A 24830-nucleotide genomic window follows, 5' to 3' on the forward strand; every position below is an offset into this window, starting at 1 on the left:
TAATAGAACACATGTTGGTTTAGAATTCCACTTAAACATGGCGAATTAGGCTAATTCTGAATTGCGGAAACCGATTAAACCAAACCATTATTATTTTTCATTTATACAATTACGTTTCACATTTACTAATGAGCTCCTTTCAAAACAATACATTTACATAATTTTCTTAATTAAAGCTTAAGTGTTCAATTACGGTTAGCTCCTCGATTGAGAGTATTCATCACTTGTTCATTGCTAGTAGACTGCTGTTCCTACAGAACCATTGAAGTCTTTCAGCAGAGAATAAGCCAGTCAGTATCTGAGGCCCCAGAGCCTGTAGATTAGAGCTCCTGTAGTAACTCCTGTCTGCATTACTGTTTCTCAGACACAAGCTTACTCATAGAGCCCCAGACAGACAGACAGACCCCATAATACAGCATGCCTCTCCATCTCTCCCAAAGCTGGTTGATAACAGCCTAGATATTTCATTCTAAAGGACCTAGCCGGAACACCTCTGGTATATCCCCCCTCCTGATTTGTCGTCTCAGGAATCGGAATTCTATCCTACTCACGTAGCGCCGCCATGAATTATGGGTAATGAAGCTTAGCATACCCTCTGGAGACGAGCCGGACGCCGTTGATCTTACCCACAACCCCCCTCTTTCCCTGGTGCTGCAGTGACTGATGGGACAAACCCGTGTCGCGACGCACTGCGCGCACCGATTGACATTCTATAATTCTGTCAAAGCAGCCGTAGCGCCGGCGAGAGAGGTGAGGAATGCTGACATGTTTGAGTGACGGTGTGTCATTGCTCTGAGTCCGCCATGCTGCTGCATACACCTACAGTCTGTTGTCTGCGAAACACTCCGTCTAAAGTCATATGAAATCATATCTCCACAACGACACTACTAGGTGTCAGAATTAGAATTCACAGATAAAAGCGAGAAACCCTCCCAAGACACCTCACAGTACAGGAGAACGGTGTGATGTGTAGATCTGAGTGTTCTTGGTAGAGAACAAACAATAAAGCAATGTTGTGTCTGAAATGGCACCCTATTCTTTAAATAGTGTACTACTTTTCGCAAGAGCGCTGCTCAAAAGTAGTGCACTATTTAGGGTATAGGGTGCCATTTCAGATGTACCCAAATATGTATGTATGTATGTATAGTGTCTGTATTAGTCCACAGTGTCTGTTCCGGCCTAGACCCTATATCTCCTTTCCTCCCTGTCTAGCTCTCGTACGTGGACGCTGAGGGAAACCCCATTGGTGTGGTCCAGATGACCTTCCTGCGTCTGCTGAGCGCGGCCGCCCGCCAGAACCTCACCTACAACTGCTACCAGTCGGTGGCCTGGCACAACCAGGACGGGGACTCGTACGACAAGGCCATCCGCTTCCTGGGCTCCAACGATGAGGAGATGTCCTACGATAACAACCCCTACATCAGAGCCGTGGTGGACGGCTGTGCGGTGAGTGGATGGAAGGGTTGGGAAGTTTGTGTGTGTGTGTGTGTGTGTGTGTGTGTGTGTGTGTGTGTGTGTGTGTGTGTGTGTGTGTGTGTGTGTGTGTGTGTGTGTGTGTGTGTGTGTGTGTGTGTGAGGGCATAGGTGTGAGTAAGGAGATTTGACGGTCATGTGTATAACGGCATTTGTGTTTGTGTGGGGCGGGGGGAATGTGTGTGTCTGTGTGGGGCGGGGGGAGTGAATTGTGTGTCTGTGTGGGGCGGGGGAGTGAATTGTGTGTCTGTGTGGGGCGGGGGGAGTGAATTGTGTGTCTGTGTGGAGTGGGGGAATGAATTATGTGTTTGTGTGCGGCAGGGGGAGTGAATTGTGTGTCTGTGTGGGGTGGGGGGAATGAATTATGTGTTTGTGTGGGGTGGGGGGAGTGAGTTGTGTGTCTGTGTGGGGTGGGGGGAATGAATTGTGTGTTTGTGTGGGGCGGGGGAGTGAATTGTGTGTCTGTGTGGAGTGGGGGAGGCGGGGGAGTGAATTGTGTGTCTGTGTGGGGTGGGGGAATGAATTATGTGTTTGTGTGGGGTGGGGGGAGTGAGTTGTGTGTCTGTGTGGGGTGGGGGGAATGAATTGTGTGTTTGTGTGGGGCGGGGGGAGTGAATTGTGTGTCTGTGTGGAGTGGGGGGAGTGAGTTGTGTGTCTGTGTGGGGTGGGGGGAATGAATTATGTGTTTGTGTGGGGTGGGGGGAGTGAGTTGTGTGTCTGTGTGGGGTGGGGGGAATGAATTGTGTGTTTGTGTGGGGCGGGGGGGGAGTGAATTGTGTGTCTGTGTGGGGCGGGGGGAGTGAATTGTGTGTCTGTGTGGGGCGGGGGGAGTGAATTGTGTGTCTGTGTGGAGTGGGGGGAGTGAATTGTGTGTCTGTGTGGGGCGGGGGGAGTGAATTGTGTGTCTGTGTGGAGTGGGGGGAGTGAGTTGTGTGTCTGTGTGGGGTGGGGGGGAATGAATTGTGTGTTTGTGTGGGGTGGGGGGAGTGAGTTGTGTGTCTGTGTGGAGTGGGGGAAGTGAGTTGTGTGTCTGTGTGGGGTGGGGGAATGAATTGTGTGTTTGTGTGGGGCGGGGGGAGTGAATTGTGTGTTTGTGTGGGGCGGGGGAGTGAATTGTGTGTTTGTGTGGGGCGGGGGGAATGAATTGTGTGTTTGTGTGGGGCGGGGGGAGTGAATTGTGTGTTTGTGTGGGGCGGGGGGAGTGAATTGTGTGTTTGTGTGGGGCGGGGGGAATGAATGGTGTGTCTGTGTAGAGTGGGGGGAGTGAGTTGTGTGTTTGTGTGGGGCGGGGGGGGAATGAATGGTGTGTCTGTGTAGAGTGGGGGGAGTGAGTTGTGTGTCTTTGTTTTGGTATTTGGTCTTTTATTAGGATCCCCATTAGCTGTTGCAAAAGCAGCAGCTACTCTTCCTGGGGTCTACACAAAACATGAAAAATGACATAATACAGAACATTAATAGACAACAGCTCAAGGACAGAACTACATTAAAAACAAACAAAAAATTACTAAAGGCACACGTAGCCTACATATCAATACAGACACACAAACTATCTGGGTCAAATAAGGGAGAGGCATTGTGCCGTGAGGTGCTTTATCTGTTTTTTGAAAGCAGGTTTGCTGTTTATTTGAGCAATATGAGATTCCATGCAATAATGGCTCTATATAAAACTGTACGCTTTCTTGAATTTGTCCTGGATTGTGAAAAGCCTGTGAAAAGACCCCTAGCGGAATGTCTGGTGGGGTAAGTGTGTGTCAGAGCTGTGTGTAAATTGACGATGCAAACAATTTGGGATTTTAAACACATTAATGTTTCTTATAAAAAGAAGAAGTAATGCAGTCAGTCTCTCCTCAACTCGTAGCCAAGTGACACTGGCATGCATACAGTAGTATTTATATCAGCCCTCTGATTATAATGAAGAGCAAGACTTGCCACTCTGTTCTGTGCCAGCTGCAGATTAACTAGGTCTTTCCTTGCAGCACTCAACCACACGACTGGACAATAATCAAGATAAGACAAAACTAGAACCTGCAGAACTTGCTTTTTGGAGTGTGATGTCAAAAAAGCAGAGCATCTCTTTATTACGGACAGACCTCCCCCCATCTGTACAACCATTGAATCTATAGGTTTTGACCATGACAGTTTACAATCTAAGGTAACGCCAAGTAATTTAGTCTCCTCAACTTGTTCATTACCAGATTCAGCTGAGGACTAGAATTTAGGGAATGATTTGTACCAAATACAATGCTCTTAGTTTTAGAGATGTTCAGGACCAGTTTATTACTAGCTACCCATTTCAAAACAAACAGCAACTCTTTGTTAAGGGTTTCAGTGATTTCATTGGCTGTAGTTGCTGATGCGTATATGGTTGAATCATCAGCATACATGGACACACATGCTTTGTTTAATGCCAGTGACAGGTCATTGGTAAAAATAGAAAGAGTAGAGGGCCTAGAGAGCTGCCCTGCGGTACACCACACTTTCCATGTTTGACATTAGAGAAGCTCGCATTAAAGAAAACCCTTTAAGTTCTATTAGATATCTCTGAATCCATAATATGGCAGATGTTGATAAGCCATAGCACATATGTTTTTTCAACAACAGGTTATGGTTTGTAAAATAAGAATTTGTTCTTAACTGACTTGCCTAGTTAAATAAAGGTTAAATAAAAAATAAAATGATGAATAATATCAGAGGCTGCACTAAAATTTAACAGTACAGCTCCCACAACCTTCTTATTATCAATTTCTTTCAACCAATCATCAGTCATTTGTGTCAGTGCAGTACATGTTGAGTGCTCTTCTCTATACGCATGCTGAAAGGCTGTTGTTAGTTTGTTTACAGAGAAATAGCATTGTATTTAGTCAAACACAATTTTTTCAACAGTTTGCTAAGAGCTGGCAGCAAGCGTATAGGTCTGCTGTTAGAACCAGTAAAGGCCGCTTTACCACTCTTGGGTTGTGGAATTACTTTGGCTTCCCTCCAGGCCTGAGGACAAAGACTTTCCTCGAGGCTCAGATTAAAGATATGACAGATAGGAGAGGCTATAGAGTCAGCTACCATCCTCAGTAGCTTTCCATCTAAATTGTCAATGCCAGGAGTTTTGTCATTATTGATAGATAACAATAATTTTTCCATCTCTCCCACACTTTATTTTCAAAATTCAAACTTAATGCTTTTCTTTCATTCTTTTTTTTTTTTTTGCATGAATACGAAGGCTCACTGAACATTGTTGCCATTTCCTGTCTAAGTTTGCCCACTTTGCCAATGAATTTGTGATGAATAAGCCATCTGATTTGATGAAAGATGGAGTTGAATTAGTCTTTCTGCCCATAATTTCATTTAAAGTATTCCCCCAAAAAGGTTACTTCATGCTTTATATCATTGATCTTGGCTTCATAATACAGTTTATTTTTCTTTTTACACCTGGCTATCAGTGGAGCCTTGTCTGGCAGCGAAACAGTTAATTCAGCCTAATTTACTGCCTTTAAAAAAAACATAGCTGATATGGGTGATTACTTAAACAAATGTGGTTTCTGCAGATAATTAAGATGTACAAAGTATGGCATAAGAGGACAACAAGCAGATAAGAGGCAATCCGTAATTTCAATAAAGACATTAATGAGTGAGCTAGGACTGACATAGTCACTATAACTATTTGTTAAGCACTTTTGAAATGTACAGCGACATAATTCAGAACATGGGCCGTTCTTACAGTGTTCTCCCTGTACACCAAGTCAGAACCTGTAGGATTTTAAAAAATATATTTTTTTTTATTTCACCTTTATTTAACCATATAGGCTAGTTGAGAACAAGTTCTCATTTACAACTGCGACCTGACCAAGATAAAGCACAGCAGTTCGAGACATACAATAACACAGTTACACATGGAATAAACAAACATACAGTCAATAATACAGTACAAAACGTCTATATACAGTGTGTGCAAATGAGGTAAGATAAGGGAGGTAAGGCAATAAATAGACCATGGTGGCAAAGTAATTACAATATATCAATTAAACACTGGAGTGATTGATGTGCAGAAGATGAATGTGCAAGTAGAGATACTGGGGTGCAAAGGAGCAAGATAAATTAAATAAATACAGTAAGGGGATGAGGTAGTTGGATGGGCTAAATGGATGAATAAAAGGAGCATGAATAAAGGGATGAATAAAGGGGGCATATAAGCAGACAATGAAAGCTCTTAGAATATTCAATGATTACATTTCTCTAAAACAGGTTATAGGCTACATGTGCTCCACCAAGTAAGAGGGGAAAATAGACAAAATTATTAGGGTGAGGCACATGGGCTACTAACAGCTTGATACACAACACATTCACTTATTATTATTTTCTTTGCTACAGTATACATATCTCCCTGGCATATTACATAATTTATGCAGCAGCATACAATATATTTTTGGACTCACCTTGTTGTGCTATGCTCACTTGAACAGGAAGGTGGCGCGGTGGTCCTTCGTGGGCAAATTCTGTCATCAAAGTTTGGCATTCTCTGGATTTGTGGTTCTTTCAAGACAACTGGGAACTCGGAAAAAAACAAGGTAGAATCATGATGACGTCAGTGATATTCTGGTCGTAGCTCTAGAAAGAGGCCCAAGTTCCGGATTTAGAATACCGAATTGGATGACCGTTCAACACATATTTTCCCAGTTGGAGCTTATTTTTCCAGAGTTCCTCGTTGTCTTGAACTCACTGAAGTCAGATTTCGCTGTTCCAAGTTAACAGTTGTTTTGAGCGTAGCACCAATCACGCTTCATTGACAGCATGGCCAATTCTTTATGTTTATAATTTTAAGCTTGGAAAAGAGATCCTTAATCCCAGACTTGGGACCACACATCCACTCCTCTGAATAGCAGACTAGTGATTGCTTTGCAATGTTTGCAGTTAGCCACTGATTCTTTCCAAACCACTCATTGTTGAATTTGTGATTTCCGACTTGTTGTGTAATGCTTATGGCCAATGGCTGATGAGCACCGATACGTTTTATCTATAATTTCTCATCATTTTTTCTCTTCATATGACAAGGATTAAAAAGGATTTGCCAGTAGATTGTTGACTTGATCATGATGATGACAGCTAGCTAAGATTTTGAAAGTATGATGTTGACATGATCAGTCCAATCAAAGCTACTGTAGATAAAACGTGATTTGACATAATTTTATCTGTGGCCAATGACCTTGAGCCTTCTTGGATGGGCACTTCAAATGTCACTCTATGGCACCACCCAAGGGGCTTGAATTTTCAAGCTCTACCCTTAGACTTGGCGGTAACGTAGTTTCCCCATGAGTGACAGAACACTGAGCCAATCATGGCGCAACTAGAGAACATTACCAACACCTACGCTCCGTATTTTCAGCTGGCTGTCCCACCACCACAGAAAGCACTGAGCTAGCCTGAAACACCTGCATTTTGGAGCTGCCTTACTCAATAAAGCAAAAAGTTGTTTGTATGTGCCTTTATTAACGTAATGATATATATATATATAAATATATATATGTATATATATATTTTATACATTGTTTGCAAACTGATGTGTTACGTATTAATTCCAAAATAATGCGCAAAACAGGCAAGCCCCCACCCCCCAAAAATGACCTGAATGACAGGTGCAATGTCTGGATGTCTGGATGCGATGTCTGGATGCGCCTTATTAATCATATCATACCCACCATTTTTAGCATCATCCACATAAGAGTCACAACAAAATATTTTGTATGATCTCTTATACACTATTTTAGGCCCAGCTTTTGGAACTTTGGCTTTCTTGGATATAGCTACTATTGTAATGACTGCATCCAATGGGTACGGATGCATGTGATCTATACATGAGGATGATCCAGATTACAGGCACTGGTTACAGAAAGAAGCTTCCTTTTGAGTGGACAGCTTGATGAAAACCAGTCAATATTCAGGTCCCCAAGAAAGTAAACCTCTCTGCTTACATCACATACACTATCAAGCATTTCACACATATTATTTAGATACTGACTGTTAGCACTTGGTGGCCTATAGCAACACCCCAAAAGAAAAGGCTTTAGATGTGCCAAGTGAACCTGCAACCACAACACCTTAATAACACTTGACATAAGATCTTCTCTAAGCATTACAGGGATATGGCTCTGAATATATACTGCAACACCTCCCCCATCAGCATTTCTGTCTCTTCTATAGATGTTATATCCTTGTATTGCTACTGCTGTATCATCAACTGAATTGTCTAAGTGAGTCTCAGAAATGGCTAATATATGAATGTTATCTGATGATAGCAAGTTACTGATTTCATGAACCTTGTTTCTAAGGCTACATATGGGCTATTTTCAGCCCTTTCCTGGGTAGCTTATCAGAGATAGACATAATATTGAAAAGAGCAAACAAAACAAAATAAAAAATATACATTCAGCAGTCCATTAATCAATGTGTGTGTGTGTGTGTGTGCTGCGGGTTGACGCTACGGACCCATAGGCTTGGCTCTCTTATCCCTTCCAGGCTTCTGGGATGGAGGGTGGACAATGAGCCTGTCATAGTGGATGTAGGAAATGTCTCCACGCGCTCTGCCAGCTTTCATGGCAGGGATCAGTTCTTTCCTCTTCTGGTGCACAGGATAGTCCTTGTTCAGGAAGATATACGTTCCTCTCAAGTTCTTGGCTCTATCCAGAACAGCTACCTTGTCCTTGAACCTCAGGAACTTGACCACTTTCGGCCTGGACCTGTCACCTGGGCTAGTGGTGGGTTATCCAGTCCTATGGGCGCACTCCAACTCAACCTTCCTGTGGTCCATCTTCAATTTCTCAGAGATCATTTCCCTCACTTTGTCCTCAGACTCCGTCCAGGTCTCATGTTTAGATTCTGCAATTTCATCAACAACCAAGCTATTCCACCTGTGTCCCTTGAGATTTATACGTCATTGTTGTCCTGGATTCCCACACAAAACTGATGTCCTTTACAGATTGCTGTCATCTTGCCGTTCTCCTGTTTCAACTCATCGAGCTGACCCTGGGAGATCTGCAAGCTGTTCTTCAGGTCCTGGACCTCTCTGGTCAGGTCGTCCATTCTTTTATTAGTTGAAGCCACCAGTATTTTGACAAAACACTTGAAGCTATGTTCTTGTTGTTGTAACAACTGCTTATATAACTATTTTTGTTAGTTGAAAAGATCCTTCACCTGTGATAGAGAGACACCACTGTCCTCAATGGTACTCATGCCGGCTTTGGACTTTGTCATGGTAGCTAGCAACGTAGGTTATGCTGTTACTCCTCGTAGTTTCAGACAGGGCAGGTCACAGGGAAGATTTAAAACAACAAATAGCAGGGATCTAGACAGCCAAAAACCCGGGACAATCCGGAGTCCCAGCCACAATGGCTAACCTCGTCACGGGCTGCGTTCAAGCCCTCAAGAAACCCCGCTAGCTTGATAGGCAACTAGCTGGCAGCTAGCTAGCAGCTAGGCAAGCTGCTATGCCAAATAGCTCCTCAGAACCGGCCTTGGTCGGCAGGATCACTGGACAGAGTGTAACAGACCCAGCAACTGATGCCAACTGTGTCGCGGGATCCAAAATAAAAAGTTAGCTAGCTACTTAGAAACTTTCCAATACACTTTTAAAACAACAAACTTCACAAAACAACGGACCGAGCTCTCCCTCGTTCTGCGTTCAATAAGAAGTGTGTGGGGGGGGGGGGGGCTGAATTGTGTGTCTGTGTGGGGGGAGTGAATTGTATGTCTGTGTGGGGTGGGGGGAATGAATTTAAGATTTGATGCAAAAAATAAACCCTACTGTATACTGTATATAGAGGTCGAAAGTACAGTAGCACTTTCTCACTCTCTGTCCCTCTCTGTTTTTCAGTTGAAAAAGGGCTATGAAAAGACAGTACTGGAGATCAACACACCAAAGGTGGAACAGGTGCCTTTTGTTGACATCATGTTCAATGATTTCGGCGGGGCTACGCAGAAGTTTGGATTCGAAGTGGGTCCTGTCTGTTTCATCGGCTAAGACTGTTTACTGAACAAAATGGAGAAAATAAAAAGCATATTTATTTTCTCAGAAACAAAACACATGAATAGGACAATTTGTATTTGTGTAAAACATTCTGTGTCCAAAAGCAACAAGTATGAATAAAATACACAAAAATCAAGATGAGAATACTACAATAAATTTCTAGAGGATTGGATAAGAATAATAAAAAAAAGAGCAACCTTGTAACCTCAGTGTGCCTTCTCCATCACATGCAAGTTTTGAAACTGAATAAGTCAGATACTACCGACCCCTATGTTCACCCATGACCCCTATCACCGTTCCCAAACCTCCACCCAATCCCAGCGCACTTGATGTAAATCCAGTCTGGTTGTCCAACGCACCGGAGGCAAACTTTTACCTGCTACTCCACTGGTTTCAGAAGGTTGCCATGGACTCCATCCCATGTGGCAGTTTTCTTCTTCGTTTTTTTATTGGTTTTTGTTGTTGTTGTTTTTTTGTCTCCCTCTCAATTCCCACTTTGAATATTTTATTAATTCGTTCATTCGTTCATTCGTTTGCTCATTCATTCATTTCGGAAGCTTTGTTTTGTGCATAATTGTCTCCCCATTCTTCTGAATGGAACTTATATATATATAAATATTTTTTGTATGTTTGTAAGTACTTTCTGTATATTTTTCCTGGTAATGTTTATTGTTTCTGGCTTCAAAACATGCATGTGACCTTTTAAGACGTGAGGTAAAAGATGATGGTCATTGGAATACATGAAATTCGCCGATACTAAAGTAAGGAATTGGACATGTAAATTGGAGAATAGATGAGGAGTGCTTGTCTTGTTGCTGGGTGTGAAGAACACCTTATTGTAATTTAAGAACCGAATGAAAATAAAATATGGAAATATTACTCTGCGCTAGTATGTGAGAGTTGATTAGCATAACAGAAAATGTGTCAAGATAAAAATGACAGACATTCCTACTCTTCTTGTGTCCTCTATTTTGGGTGCATTTTGAGATTTTATTAACTTAATAAACAACTTTGATATTTTTTTCCTTCAATACTTCCATATTTCTACTCTATCAAACTATATATGCAGCAGGAGATGTCACTTTTCAATGAAACACAAGAAATCAATACTTAGGTGCTATTTTTTCTCCTGTGGTGCTATGATATTTTCAAGTTTGTTGTTATTTTGAAAGTACAGTAAGCTGATGATGGTGATGTTAACTTGTCACCATGACTACCCTGTCTGTCCCTGACCCTGACCCTCTTACCCATCACCTCTGACACAACATCTTTGCTACATTCTTATTTATGTCCAGGGGTGTTTTAATGCATGTCAGTTTGCTTCATATTCATTCATAGATCCATGCAGTATTTTATTTTATGTATTTCTCTGCTTCCAAGGCCCACTTAGTAAAAACTAACAACGTCTGATCATACTGCAACTTACTTGGAATGTGCTAATAGAAATAAGATTGTACTCAGTTGCCGAATGTGGTGCTAATTTATCAAATTTTCTTAGATGTCTTAAAAAAAAGAAAACGGTAGAAGCGATGCTGCAATGCTTGCATATCATGGTTCCAAGACATGGTGCATTTTGTGAATGGAATCTCATGATTGGTGGTATGCACAATGGATAATCTTTTTTCACTTCGTCAAGCTTTTTCCTGCTTTTCTTTTTCGGGGTTGGGGGTGAAGGTGACTGGTTTGGAATGGGTACGGAGTGTCTCCCCCTTTGAGTATTCCAAAGCACATGGCCGAGGAACAGTTTGGAGTTTTGGTACCTGAAACCATTAACTTTCTTACCAAAGGCTTTTTTTTATATAGCTTTAAGTTCCTATAGGGCCAAGAATCCACTATGTATTTTGAAATCCACTATTTGAAAATGTGGTAGAATTGTCTAATGATGATTAAAATCAGGTGTGTCATGTACAAGTCAAAAATATATTTTCAAACATATATTTTTAAAAAAATAATAAAAAAATGAAAAATTTAGATTTGTTTTTTTAAGTGAACGATATCTAATAGTCCATCAGATTAGCCCGCTTAAAGGTAGAAAAGCCAGATGCAAAGCTTGTTTTGTATTGTTGTTTGGGGTCTTCTGATTTAACTGTTGTTTTACTTTCTTAAGCCCTAGTTATACCCTTGTACAAACTATGCACTCTGCCTGCTTTTTACCACTACAGCATCTGCCACAGAAAGTTTTACTGTCCTGCATAAGTAGCTTGTTTTTTGTTATGTTTTTTGTTTTTACCTTCTAGATATGTGACTTGAACCATTTATGTTAAGATAGCTCAATACACTTATTGATCATCAGTTTTTAATGTTCATTTCGATGAAGCACTCCAAATTTAACCTTTGCTTTCAATAAAAGGACAAAACATTTTTGTAAATTTTCAGAACCAGCAGTAATGCTGCCAATAAGGTTTTTTGTTTTTGTTTTGTTTTTGTTTTTTTATTGTTTTACGTTTGTCTGTTCGTTAGTTTTTATGGTCTTGTCAAACCTGTGTAAGAGAGGATAGAAGATATATTGGTTTTTATGTCAATAAATTCAAGTTTACTGTGGCCACCCACTCTTGTATGTCTTTTGAAGCATTAAAACCTATCTGTATGCATGAAATTGTAAAGTTTTTTCCTCTTGTTTTATACTTTACAATGACATGATCTCCAACCCACTTTTTATTATTAAAATAGGTAGAATTCTAAATTTCATATGCTAAAATTGAAAACGGTCATGTCCATAATTGTGAAGTGGAGAGAGAATGGTGATGTTGTAACTCTCTACCCACAGCCAATGTTCATTTGTAGTATATTTATTGTATTATTTAAAAATAAATGTAAATTGACACCATAGTGTTACTGGAAGGCGCCCTCTTTATCTCAGAAACAGAGAATTACTTATCGTTAAATGGTTTTTAGTCACAATTTGCAATTTTTCTAAATGAAATATTACTGCAACTCACCTAAACACTGGTATTATGTTAGTCTACCTTGATCCAAAAATCCACAATCAATGAGATGTGGTCAAAAATATGTTTTATTCATTTTTTTCTCTCTTTTACAGACTGTTGGAAGACTATCATCACCTCTCTACATACAAATAGTAAGTTAAATGTTTCATTTTTTTATTCATAGTTATAGAATCCACAGTTAGAGTATGATCTTGTGAAGCAAAACATGTTTATAGTAAGTGAAGTTACACCATTTCTGAAATCCTTATTCTGGCATCCTGATTACGACTGAAAATCATTGCTGTCTTAATGTGTTCCTCCACTCCAGATTTTTTTCTCACCCATTTACACACAATACCCCATAAAGACAGTGAATTTGATATTTTTTTTAGTTGTCCACATTTATTGAAAATGAAATACAGCAATATCTCATTTACTCAAGTATTCACATCCCTCAGTCAATACATATTAGAATCACATTTGACAGCGATTATTGCTGTGAGTCTTTCTAGGTAAATCTCTAAGAGCTTTGCACACCTGGATTGTACAATATTTGCACATTATTCTTAAAACAATTCTTCAAGCTCTGTCAAGTTGGTTGTTTATCATTGCTAGACAGCCATTTTCAAGTCTTACCATAGATTTTCACGCCGATTTAAGTCAAAACTATAACTAGACCACTCAGGAACATTCGATGTCGTCTTGGTAAGCAACTCCAGTGTATATTTGCCGTTGTGTTTTAGGTTATTGCCCTGCTGAAAGGTGAATGTGTCTCCCAGTGTCTGTTGGAAAGCAGTGCTTAGCTCTATTCCGTTTATTTTTATCTTAAAAAACACTAGTCCTTTCCGATGACAAGCATTCCCATAACATGATGCAGCCTGAAAATATGATGAGTGGTACTCAGTGATGGGTTGTGTTGGATTTGCCCCAAATATAACCCTTTGTATTCAGGACATAAAGTTAATTTCTTTGGCACATTTTTTTCAGTTTTACTTTTGTGCCTTAGTGCAGACAGGATGCATGTTTTGGAATATTTGTATTCTGTACAGGCTTCCTTCTTTTCAATCTGACATTTAGGTTAGTATTGTGGACGAACTACAAAGTTTTTGATCCATCCTCAGTTTTTATCCTATCACAGCCATTAAACTTTGTAACTGTTTTAAAGTCACCATTGGCCTCATGGTGAAATCCCTGAGAGGTTTCCTTCCTCTCTGGCAACTGAGTTAGGAAAGACGCCTGTAACTTTGTAGTGACTGGGTGTATTGATACACCATTCAAAGTGTAGTTAATAACTTCACCACGCTCAAAGGGATATTCAATGTCTGCTTTTTTAATTTTTACCCATCGACCAATATGTGCCCTTCTTTGTGAGCCATTGGAAAACCTCTCTGGTGTGTGTGGTTAAATCTGTGTTTGAAATTCACTGCTCGACTGAGGGACTACTCCTGAACTTATTCAGGCTTAAAAACATAATTCCACTTTGACATTATTGGGTATTGTGTGCAGACCAGTGACACTATATCTCAATCTAATACATTTTAAATTCAGGCTGTAACACAACAAAATGTGGAAAAAGTCAAGGGGTGTGAATACTTTCTGTATCTAGGGGAGACAAATATTGATACTGGGTAAACAGAGTTTAAAACAGAACGACATGCAGAGTTACTTACACCGTCTCATCATCTCTTCGTAGGCCTGGTGCTTATCTTTGAATTAGCTTTGGTTTTCCATTTAGGTTGTTAGTCTTTCAGCATTCTAACAGGTTGTTGTTATCAAAAACTCTGTATATTCCCTTTAATGCAGTGTATTTCTAACAGTATTCCTGGGCATTCGTTGTCTACACTATCTATCGCTCTCATGCATTCTCTCTGGCATTGTTTATTTCTAACAGTATTCCTGGGCACAGACTCATTGTATACTTAAGCAATAAGGCCAGAGGGGGTGTGGTATATGGCCAATATACCACGGCTAAGGGCTTTTCTTAAGCACGATGCAACGCGGAGTGCCTGGACACAATCCTTAGCCGTGGTATATTGGCCATATATGACAAACCCCCGAGGTACCTTACTGCTATTATATACTGGTTACCAACGTAACTAAAGCAGTACAAATACATGTTTTGTCATATACGTGGTATACATCTGATATACCACGGCTGTCAGCAAATCAGCATTCAGGGCTCGAACCACCCAGTTCATGAAGTACTGTACATTGTATGTTGTACACATAAAGATAGATATAGGACTCTTCATGGATATAACTAGCTTCAGTGTTGACATTGCCATTGAGGGCTTCCACCATGCTTCCGGCATTTTAAAGTAGTCAAAGTAGTCAACTGAGTGGGGATTCCTATGGGTTGTAGTCTCAATGGCGATACTCATGCTGTCACAGACACTATAATGGCACTGATATAAAGATGAGTCCTCTATCTAGCTCTATGTTTGTACCTCTTATTGAGATGAGGATCCCCAGTATAACGATGAGTCCTCTATCTAGCTCTATGGTAGTACCTCTTATTGAGATGAGGATCCCCAGTGTCTGTTTGTCTTGTGTTCAGAGCAGTAGCATCTTCCAAACGGAAGGTGAGAAGAGGGGCGAGGAGGGAGGGAGAGAGGGAAGGAGGTAAAGGAGTGTGTTTGATGTGTAAATATGCGGCACACAGTCGGCTTGTGTTGTTTTCTCCACAGAAATGCAGGTGAATTACACTTGAGTTGGGGTAAAAAATTAGAACATTATTCAAAATGGGTATAGTAGGAGATTATCATTAGCATGCATAGAATGAATTAGCCTACTCTCTTCCTCTATCTCTCACTCTCTTTCCTCTCCCCCTTGTTTCTTATTGTCATGGGGAACACAACCGTCTTTGACATCTTTAAACTCCGTTCCTGTGAACTGGGCAGCAGCGTATTCCCAACGGAAGACAATAATGCTAATAAGGTACTGGAGTTCTAGCTGTTCCGAGACATGGTAGCAGCAGATGGATAATTCTATAATTACAGTATATTCAAGATCAAAGGTTACTGTCATCATGGCGACAAAAACGGAGGGAAATGAGCTGATGCAAACACAGACACAGACAGTGAGGTTGTTCTACAGCAGGTATTCCCAAACTGGGTACACCCAGGGGTACGCGCAATGCAGTCAGGTACGCCAAATAAAAATGTGATTGACATTTTCAAACAGTACATTTATATTTTCCAAGAGGGCTATACATTTGGGTGAGGTTTTTTTCTCGCCAGAGTAGCCTCATTTCACTGCCAAAAATAAAATTCAACCATCTAGTGTTCAGCAAAATAACAACACAATGTCAAATACAGGTAGCCTAGTCAAATAATTACCATCCAATCGCATCAACCGTTACTCACTCGTGGGAAACCTTCACTCTTGCTCAGACATTTAGAAACGAAACATGACAATTAGAAAAATAAGCCACGGGAGTTTTTTGAACGAGAATAAAGACGACTTTTGAGTAGTTAGACATGTATAAAAGCAATAGATACCATTAATAAGAAGGAGCTAGAAGCGTCTTATATGGTGAGCTACCGAGTGGCTAGGACAGGCAAGACCTGTACTGTTGTGGAGGACTTAATTCTTCCTGCTGCCGCGGATATGGCTGGGACAATGCTGGGGGAAAAGGCCAAAAAAACTATACAGACAATGTCTTCATCGAACAACACTGTTTCACGACGCATCAGTGACATGGCTGGAGATGTTTTGAAACAATTACTGCTTCGCATACAAGCCAGTGAATTCTATGCATTACAGCTGGATGAGTCAACAGACGTGGCTGGCCTGGCACAGCTCCTGGTATATGTCCGTTACGTTTATGGGGGGTCAATTAAGGAAGACATCCTCTTCTGCAAACCACTGGAAACCAGGACAACAGGAGAGGATATTTTTAAAGTACTGGACAGCTTTGTGACATCAAATGGACTTTGGTGGTCAAGATGTGTTGGTATCTGTACTGATGGCACAAAAGCCATGACAGGGAGACATAGTGGAGTGGTAACGCGCGTGCAAGTAGTTTCTCCAGATGCCACTTGGGTACACTGCAGGATCCACGAGAGGCTCTGGCTGCAAAGGGAATGCCTGACAGCTTGAAAGATGTTTTGAACACTACATTGACAATGGTTACAATGTCAAATGTGATATAGCGAAGCACCTGAGTGAGTTGGGTGCGCAATTATGCAGGTACTTTCCCGAAACGGACAACACAAACAACTGGATTCGTTATCCCTTTCATGCCCTGCCTCCAGTCCACTTACCGATATCTGAACAAGAGAGCCTCATCGAAATTGCAACAAGCGGTTCTGTGAAAATTTTATTTAATCAGAAGCCACTGCCAGATTTCTAAAATGGGCTGCGCTTAGAGTGTCCTGCCTTGGCAAATCTCGCTGTTAAGACACTGATGCCCTTTGCAACCACATACCTATGTATGTGCATGAAAACTAAATACAGGCACAGACTGTGTGTGGAAAATGATTTAAGACTGAGACTTTCCAATACAACCCGACATTGCAGAGTTATGTGCATCCTTTCAAGCAGACCCTTCTTATTAACCTGTGGTAAGTTATTCACAATTTTCAATGAACAAATAATGTTGTTTGGCTAAATAAAGAGCAAAATTATTGATTATTATTATATTATTATTTGTGCCCTGGTCATATAAGAGCTCTTTGTCCAATGAGCCGGATTGTGACAAAAACTCACACTCAATCTTATGTTTAATAAATGTATCGTATAGTGTGTGTGTGGCAGGCTTACAATGATGGCATAGAACAACATTTGAGAGTGCGCTGACCCTGGTGCTAGAGGGGGTACGCAGCTGGAGGTTGAATGTTTGAAGAGTTACGGGACTATAAAAAGTTTGGGAACCATTGTTCTATAGCAACCGTCTGTTACCCTGACACTGACAGAGAGTGAATCGTTACAATATTCCAACAAGCACTTATGGGTAGTGCTGTGAACTCTTACCTTGGCCCTGCAGGTAGAGCTTTGTACCATGTTGAAGTGCCAGCAGGAGGAGCATATGGTGCTGGGCTGCTTTTTTTTAAAAATGTCTTTCTCTCCTGTTTGCCTGCCTCTCTTCCTTCCTGCCTGCTCTGTTCTATTTTGGGCAGAGCTGTGGTCCATGAACCATCCTAGAGATTACATACTTTGAACGTCTTGGTCCCTCATCATAAGCACTCTATGCCCCTACACTTTATACCATTGTCCAAGGCCCCCTTCCATATAGGGGCAGGAACGCACGTCTGGAATGGAGAGGCAATTAGGCATCACGCTAGCAGAAATGTGCAGAAATCACCTGATGGAATGGGAGGAGGTACCGTAGATGCCAAATGATGTAATCTCTTTCAAACATTCAGTGTTCCATAGCTGTGGACTTTTCTTTTGTTGTTAGTCCCACGGGTTAGGGTAAGGTTTGGGTTGTGGTTGAGGGTTAGGTTTGAAAAGGAATGTGGACATGAAGCTAGGGTTTGGGTTGAGTTGTGGATCAGGCTTGGGTTGAGGTTAGGGTTTAGGGTATAACTGTCATCGAGGTGCAGGAGATAAGAGACCAGTTTGGCTGGGTTTATTTAAGGGTAAGTTACAGTATAGGGTCAGAAGATTTGATGGAGGATTTTTGGCTCAGTCATTTGTTGTTATAAAAAGTTAATTGTGAAGCGCTGGTCTTGGATTTTTTTTATTAGTACTCGGCTCATTTGGCCTGTAATTGTTTTCCTCTTCCCTAAAGCTACTTGGATCTATTGATCTTTGAGTCTAGACAAGTCTATTCTCCTAGTAACGTCTCTGTACAATTCTTAATTTGGCTTTAGAGTCTAGTTGTCTAGTTTTGGCATAAACCCTGAAATGACTCCATGTCATCTCTCCTCCTCTCTGTCTCTCGCTCATCTCCCTCTCTCTGTCTCGCTCTCTCTCTCATCCTCTCTGTCTCTTCCTCCCCTCTCTCTCTCCTCTCTCCCTCTCTGTCTCTCTCCTCTCCCCCACTCTTTCGCTGTCCTCTCCCTCTCTCTCTCTCTCTCTCTCCTCTCCCCCTCTCTGTCTCTCTCTCCTCTCCCCTCTCTGTTTCTATCTCCTCTCTCCTTCAATTAAGCAACACACTGCCTGTCCTTTTGCCCATGTTAATTGTAGTGTCTATTGTCTTCTGCGTCTTTCCCCCTCTCCTGTTGCATGTTTATGTGTTAAGTGTGTGGGGGCTGAGAGTCGTCAATCCACCGATCCCTCAATCCATCTACAGCCATCCATCAGCCGAGTGGTGCTAAAGATGAAGTGCTCTCGTCCAATAAAACCACAGGCCAGCTATCATTAACCACTTAACCTCCCAGCCCAGCCACTTCACTGCATTAAGAGTGCCCAGATAACCTGTTATGCCTGTTACAGCTTTATGCCCTTGGTACCTAATGCCCCATTTGGGACGTATCCATGGATATCTTGTTAGCCATAATGAATCCTGTGAAATGGTTAGATAATTTGATGGCAGGGATGTTAATCCGTGACCAGACTGCCCTCGTTCTCTTTTTAGGAGTCTAATGTTCTAGTTGACAGTTTTCTCCACCCCCTCAGAGACAGAGAAGTAGCCTTATATAGTGAGCTGCTATATTCCAGGTGTGTTCTCCTCTCTTTTCCTTGCCTCTTCCTTCCCTTCCCCTCCTCTCCTTTACTGTCCTCCCCTCCTCTCCTCCACCCTCCTCTCCTCCCTTCACCCCTAGCAGATGGTATCTGTCCATCTGGGTATAGTGTGGTGAATAGATTAAATAACTGGAGGTAGGAGAGAGACATTGAGATGTTATTAATGAGGCTGGGAAACAGCACAGCTACGGACAGAAAGAGGTGTCATAACTGTGGTGAGAACATGGTCCGATCCTTTAGCATGCACTATTATCCATACAGCAGCACTAGCAGCAGCCAGAGAATAGATGAAGTCCACCACGGTTTGATTGACAACGGCAAGGACAGTGTATTATGGGGGAAGTTAATTCATATTGTGCTTATTGCAAATGAGGAATGAGAGAATTAGAGCAATTTGTGCAGCTGAACATTTTTTAGCAAAACAGTCATTTGAAATGCGGGATAATACTTGTGGCCATATAATATGTTCATTCGTTTTTCGATAATAGTAATTTTTGCACAATGTAGTCCTTATTCCTGTGGCATCAACTGAAGTTCTCCATGTTTACATAGCACCTATAGATTCAAGCAGTACAAATGTCTACAAAGAGCGCTACACAGACACCATTCTCCTTAAACAGGTTGGAGAGATACTGAAGCAGATGAGAACCGGCTGCATTACACTCTGGGTGCCTGTCCTTTCCCTGCCGTTTCAAGCTATGGGGAAAAATCGTATCAATACTGTTATTAATATCAAAGTCAATATGATTCTGTCATTGATTCGTCCCTCTTCTCCTAGATGGTGGAGCACATCTGTTCTGTCTGCTGCTGCTTGCGCTGCACAGTTCAGATAGACTGAAACAAACTAGGTGATAAAATGCTATAATAGTGTGCAGCCTTATAAAAGGACTTGCATACACAATGTACAGTCTCAAGCTCGCAGAAAAACCAAGACACACCACACAGGCATACTCTCTCTCTCTCTCTCTCTCTCTCTCTCTCTCTCTCTCTCTCTCTCTCTCTCTCTCTCTCTCTCTCTCTCTCTCTCTCATGCACGCCTGATGTGCACACACACACACACACACACACACACACACACACACACACACACACACACACACACACACACACACACACACACACACACACACACACACAAACCAAACACACATTGAGAGAGGCAGTGGTCCATCCCATACATCACATTGAAAGCATCTCACTTCTCAAGGCTGGGTTCTCTACAGGGGTAGCCCTTGACTTCAAGGCCCCAGAAAGCAGTCTCTGACCTTGAATATGCCACAGCCACATTCACTGCTGCTGATTTCACTGACTGTCATCTCTCAAAGCCTTTCACTTGGTTTGTATTCTCTATGACCTTTCAGTGAGTGTCATCTGATTGTTATGGAATATCCTTTTTTCTTGGAATGTTAGTGCTTCCTTATTCCTCCCATTTTCTTCATTGACACATCCTGTTTCTGTTTGGTTGAAACCTCAAGAATTTGTCCTTTGAATGCAGTAGCCCCACTTAGAGTTTTGGAGCAACTTAGGATTGAGATATAACTTGTCCTTGATTCCCTCCCTATCGATCATTCCCTCCACCACCTGCGCCACCTGGTACCTTCCACACCGTCCTCCTCCATCACCACCGCAGGCTGCGGCCTGCCAAAAAATGTATAAAGAAAAAAATAAGAAATGAAATGATGTGTGTTTATGGCCCGTCTGAGGTCAGAGGATGTGGTAGTAATTCATCACTGTCGTCTGGACGTCAACACCCTGCAAGAGGGTCATTACCTTCCTCTGATTAAACATCAGGCTGAGATGGTGCCAGGGAGAGGCCGACCAGCCCACCTCAGCTACAGTATCTAATATTGTTCTACAGCCATAACCTCAAATGTAGGGCTTATGAATGCTCTACTAAGCATAATATTCACTGCTAGTGAAGATTGTCTCAGGAATTACAGTAAGTATTGGTGGTTAAACACTCTCCATATTAATTATAATGCTGTCATACATTGTGCTAGTTTGACTAACTGATGATTGATGTTACATGAATATGCTTAGAAAACGGCTCAAGGCCAGGTTGAACAGGACTTCTCTCCTGCTTTTGTGATATCATCACTTCTTGTAAAGTCTATTTCTTATCTCTCATCTCTCTATTGAGTTTCCCACGAGGTGCATGTGGTCTGTACTCTGTACTGGGGCTGTGGACAAGGAGATGAGGAGCTGAGTGGAAGAGAGGAGGAAGGGAAGAGAGGAAGCGGGGCAGTGGGCAGTGTGGATGCCTGGGCCTCCGGTGAGTCTGTACATCCTCGTCTGCTTGTAGACTGACAGGGAGAATAATTCATCTAATGGTGGTAAACTGACACCACTCCCATCTGTCATCGCTAACGTTACCCTGTTTTCCCCCTCCTCTCTTCTCTCAGGACACCCATCAAACCAAGCTGCCTGGGACTGGCTGGCTGCTTGCCAGTAACCACAAACAGGAACAGGGATGGCATTGGCACTTTACACAGGGAGGAGGAAGATCTCTCTGTCACTCTGTTTCTCTCCTTCTCTCTCCTCACTGTCCCCTCCATCGCTTTATCTCTTCCACTCTCTCCTGACAAGGCGTACATTCTCTAGACGAAATTAGTAAAAACAGTGGAGGTGTTTTCAGTTAACACATCACTTTACAGAGTCCTTATGTAGAGTCCTTATGTAGAGTCCTTATGTAATTTCTTTGTTGAAGTGCTCTACATTGTTAACTGCTTCATCCAATACAGGTCGGTGCAGACAAACAACAGAAAGCGTGAACAGTGATTCACTTGAGTATCAATCTGCCTTCCAGCTGCCATTGGGAAGCTGAACGCTTGACAGGGTTGGTGCCTCATCAGCACATCTCTGATCACTCTTAATTTAATCAAATGGAGTGTCTTTAATTAATGGCTGGCTTCATCTCAGTTTGGGCCACACTGATGTCTCACTCACTGTTAGCTGGCATGACGGACAGCTGGGAATAAAAACTCAAGCACATGTTTCATCATCAAACGCACTTACATCAAACAAATCTGGCTAATGCATGTTTAATGGACACAAGGTGATATTTCTCCTAATAATTTAACGCATAACCTCCCCTAACTGTCACACAGACAGTAATATTTTAACCCCTCGTTGATGTTACCTAGCTGTTGAATGGACACAAGGTAATATACTATATTACCTCATAATTTAACACATGACTTAATCTCCCTATATTACTGATGACGCAGGCAGAATATTTAACACATTATCTCCTTTACAGTCACACAGGCAGCAACACATTAACATTGACCCTTGGTTCGCTATCTAGCTGTTGTCAGCCCAATGTACTTGGTCTGAAATGTGACGTCTGCTCAGACTGACCCATTAGGTTAAATGATCTATGATAGCCTCATCTGCATCCTCCTCGCTCCATTGCACAGAAATAAAACATCTTCTGTCTCTTCTCTTTCAGTTCAATCTCTTGAACCTGAATCATTCTAAGTACTGAGCTTTTAATTCAAGCCAATTAATTAAGGTCTATCTACTTTCCGACTGAGTGATTTCCTCCCTCTCTCTCTAGTAATTCTGCTTTGAAAGTTGCTAAACTTGTAACCTCACTTTTGAGAAAATAGCCTTTGAATCGTTGGTACCTACATGAGAGCTCTTCTTTGTCTACACCCATTCAGCATCGTTCACATCCTTTTAAGCTTTATCCCCACCCATCTCTTTAAGCGTTGATCCGAGTGTTCTGTCCTAACAACAACAGTCAATCACCCAAGCTAACTGGCTAAAGTTGGCTAGCTTGCTAGCTACTTCCAGACATGAACAAGTCAACACCTCACTCTGACCATTTTACTCTCCCTAGCAGAGCTGGTTAGGCTGTTTTTATGTTATCCAGAGCGTTGGTGATTGCCACTGTGCTGCTGGCAACAATTGATGCTTTTTTGCCAACATTTACAAATTTACAGCCATATTCAACGGATGTTAAGTGTTTGTAAATGTGTCAGTTATTCTACGCTCTGGCACACTCAGACGAAACTGCTCTGAAATCGGAGTAGATAGTCAGAGCGAATTTACCAGCTACGTCTATTAACAGTTGTCACAGTGACATTCTATTGAAATGGTTACTTGCAGAGTGGAGTCTTTTGTTAACAAATGTAGCTAGGATTAACCATAATCCCAACTCATGACATTACTACCCTGCATGAATCTGCAGGTATCTAACCAGCCAGATAGCTAACATTAGGCTATAACTAGCAAAGCAAATGGCTCTGAGATACCAATGATATGCAGTTCTACTACGCAATAAAACATTTTTAAAGCTGCGTTAGACAGGATTACCTACACATACTGACCAGCTCAAATAGACGGAAGCGTGCTATATGGCAGACCAATCCGAAATCATCTCTCTGCATGTCCAGCCCACTCATTATCTCAGCCAATCATGGCTAGCGTGAAGGTTGCTGATTTAACAGTTTTATTCATATTTACAGATGGCATACAAGTCTGTTATAAAGGCACATGAAAGTTCACATGTTCCAGTTGGCATTTCAGATATTTTTTTTTAAGAATTACGTTCAAATGGCTCTCCTGTGTTGTGACCTGCGACAAACACCTAGTTTCTTGAAACGAGTCACAAATGTTTCATTCAGTATTGAACTGAAGTAAATATGAGTCTACACAAGCTTTCGAAAGACAAAGCTCCCTCTCTGTCTCTGTCTCTTTCTCTCATCTTGTAACAACACTCTCAGTCATCCATGCCCACCCTCTCCTTCTGCTCACTAGCTCACTCGTCCTCTTTGGAGTGGTACCTCTCTCTCTCTTTCTGGAACGGAGGGTAAAAAACAACTCCTGAGCATATGCTACTGCTTACTTAATTACACTGTCAAACATTAAATTAACAATCCACTCAGCCACCCATTTGTCAGAAACTGGCAGGCTGTCACAATATGGCAGACGTTCTGTGTGCATGTGCCTCCCCCCATTCCCCGTCCCTTCTACCATCCCCCTTGGTTGTTGTTGCCTGTTTAAATCAAGTAATTTTGGGTAGCTGTGCGCGACTGTACCTGTCCAAAAAAAGAGCTGTTCCACTCCGAGCACAGGTGTGGTATTAACACCTCCGTCCTATTGTAACAGTGTAGGTTCCGTCCCTCTCTTCGCCCCAACCCGGGCTCGAACCAGGGACCCTTGCAAACATCAACAACTGACACCCCACGAAGCATCGTTGCCCATCGCGCCACAAAAGCCACGGCCCTTGCAACGCAAGGGGAAACCCTACTTCAAGTCTCAGAGCGAGTGACGTCACTGATTGAAACGCTATTAGCGCGCACCACCGCTAACTAACTAGCCATTTCACATCGGTTACACTATACAGGAGTTAAATGAAGATGGCTGAAAATACAGTGGGATGTCTCAGTAATTCTCTGCAGATGGTTGATCATAGGCTAAACTATATACAGGTCGATGGTTTATATACAGGATTTTATTGTATTATCATCAATGAGAGCTGCATTGGATTTGTATTGGTCCTGCCAACATCAGATAATATGTGGTAGAAATAGTGATATTTTGCTTTGGACAACATCTCTTTATGTAGAGATGGAGTCTAACATAAAAGAGGATCTATTCCACTTCACATACCCAACAAGATCTGTAACTAGGATTATATATGCAAACATAAAATCTTGCCAAGCATCTGAGCAGCGTGTAGAACAGATACATGTGATCCTAAATACATTGTGTGAGCTGATTACCGACAAGCACTACCATTCAAAATACAATCATATGAAAAAGACGCATCATTCACCCAA

General features: G+C 41.8%; 1 protein-coding gene and 1 long non-coding RNA gene across 4 annotated transcripts in view; both read left to right on the forward strand.

Moving 5' to 3' along the window:
- The window catches only part of LOC106568813 (collagen alpha-1(XI) chain-like), a 144430-nt gene extending 132350 nt beyond the window's left edge, over positions 1-12080 (forward strand). For all 3 annotated transcript variants that reach the window (XM_014139483.2, XM_014139485.2, XM_014139484.2), the window contains 2 exons: positions 1213-1446; positions 9332-12080. In XM_014139483.2, coding sequence (XP_013994958.2) covers positions 1213-1446; positions 9332-9478 — 381 coding nt within the window. In that variant the 3' untranslated portion in view covers positions 9479-12080. The remainder of the gene's footprint in view (positions 1-1212; positions 1447-9331) is intronic.
- A 444-nt stretch (positions 12081-12524) lies between these two features.
- LOC106568817 (uncharacterized) lies at positions 12525-22491 on the forward strand. The gene is made up of 3 exons (XR_001320404.2): positions 12525-12563; positions 21182-21313; positions 21444-22491. It is a non-coding gene; the product is annotated as an uncharacterized lncRNA (long non-coding RNA).
- The last annotated feature ends 2339 nt before the right edge of the window (positions 22492-24830 follow it).

This window comes from Salmo salar, chromosome ssa01 (genome assembly GCF_905237065.1).
Source record: "Salmo salar chromosome ssa01, Ssal_v3.1, whole genome shotgun sequence".
Classification (NCBI taxonomy): domain Eukaryota; kingdom Metazoa; phylum Chordata; class Actinopteri; order Salmoniformes; family Salmonidae; genus Salmo; species Salmo salar.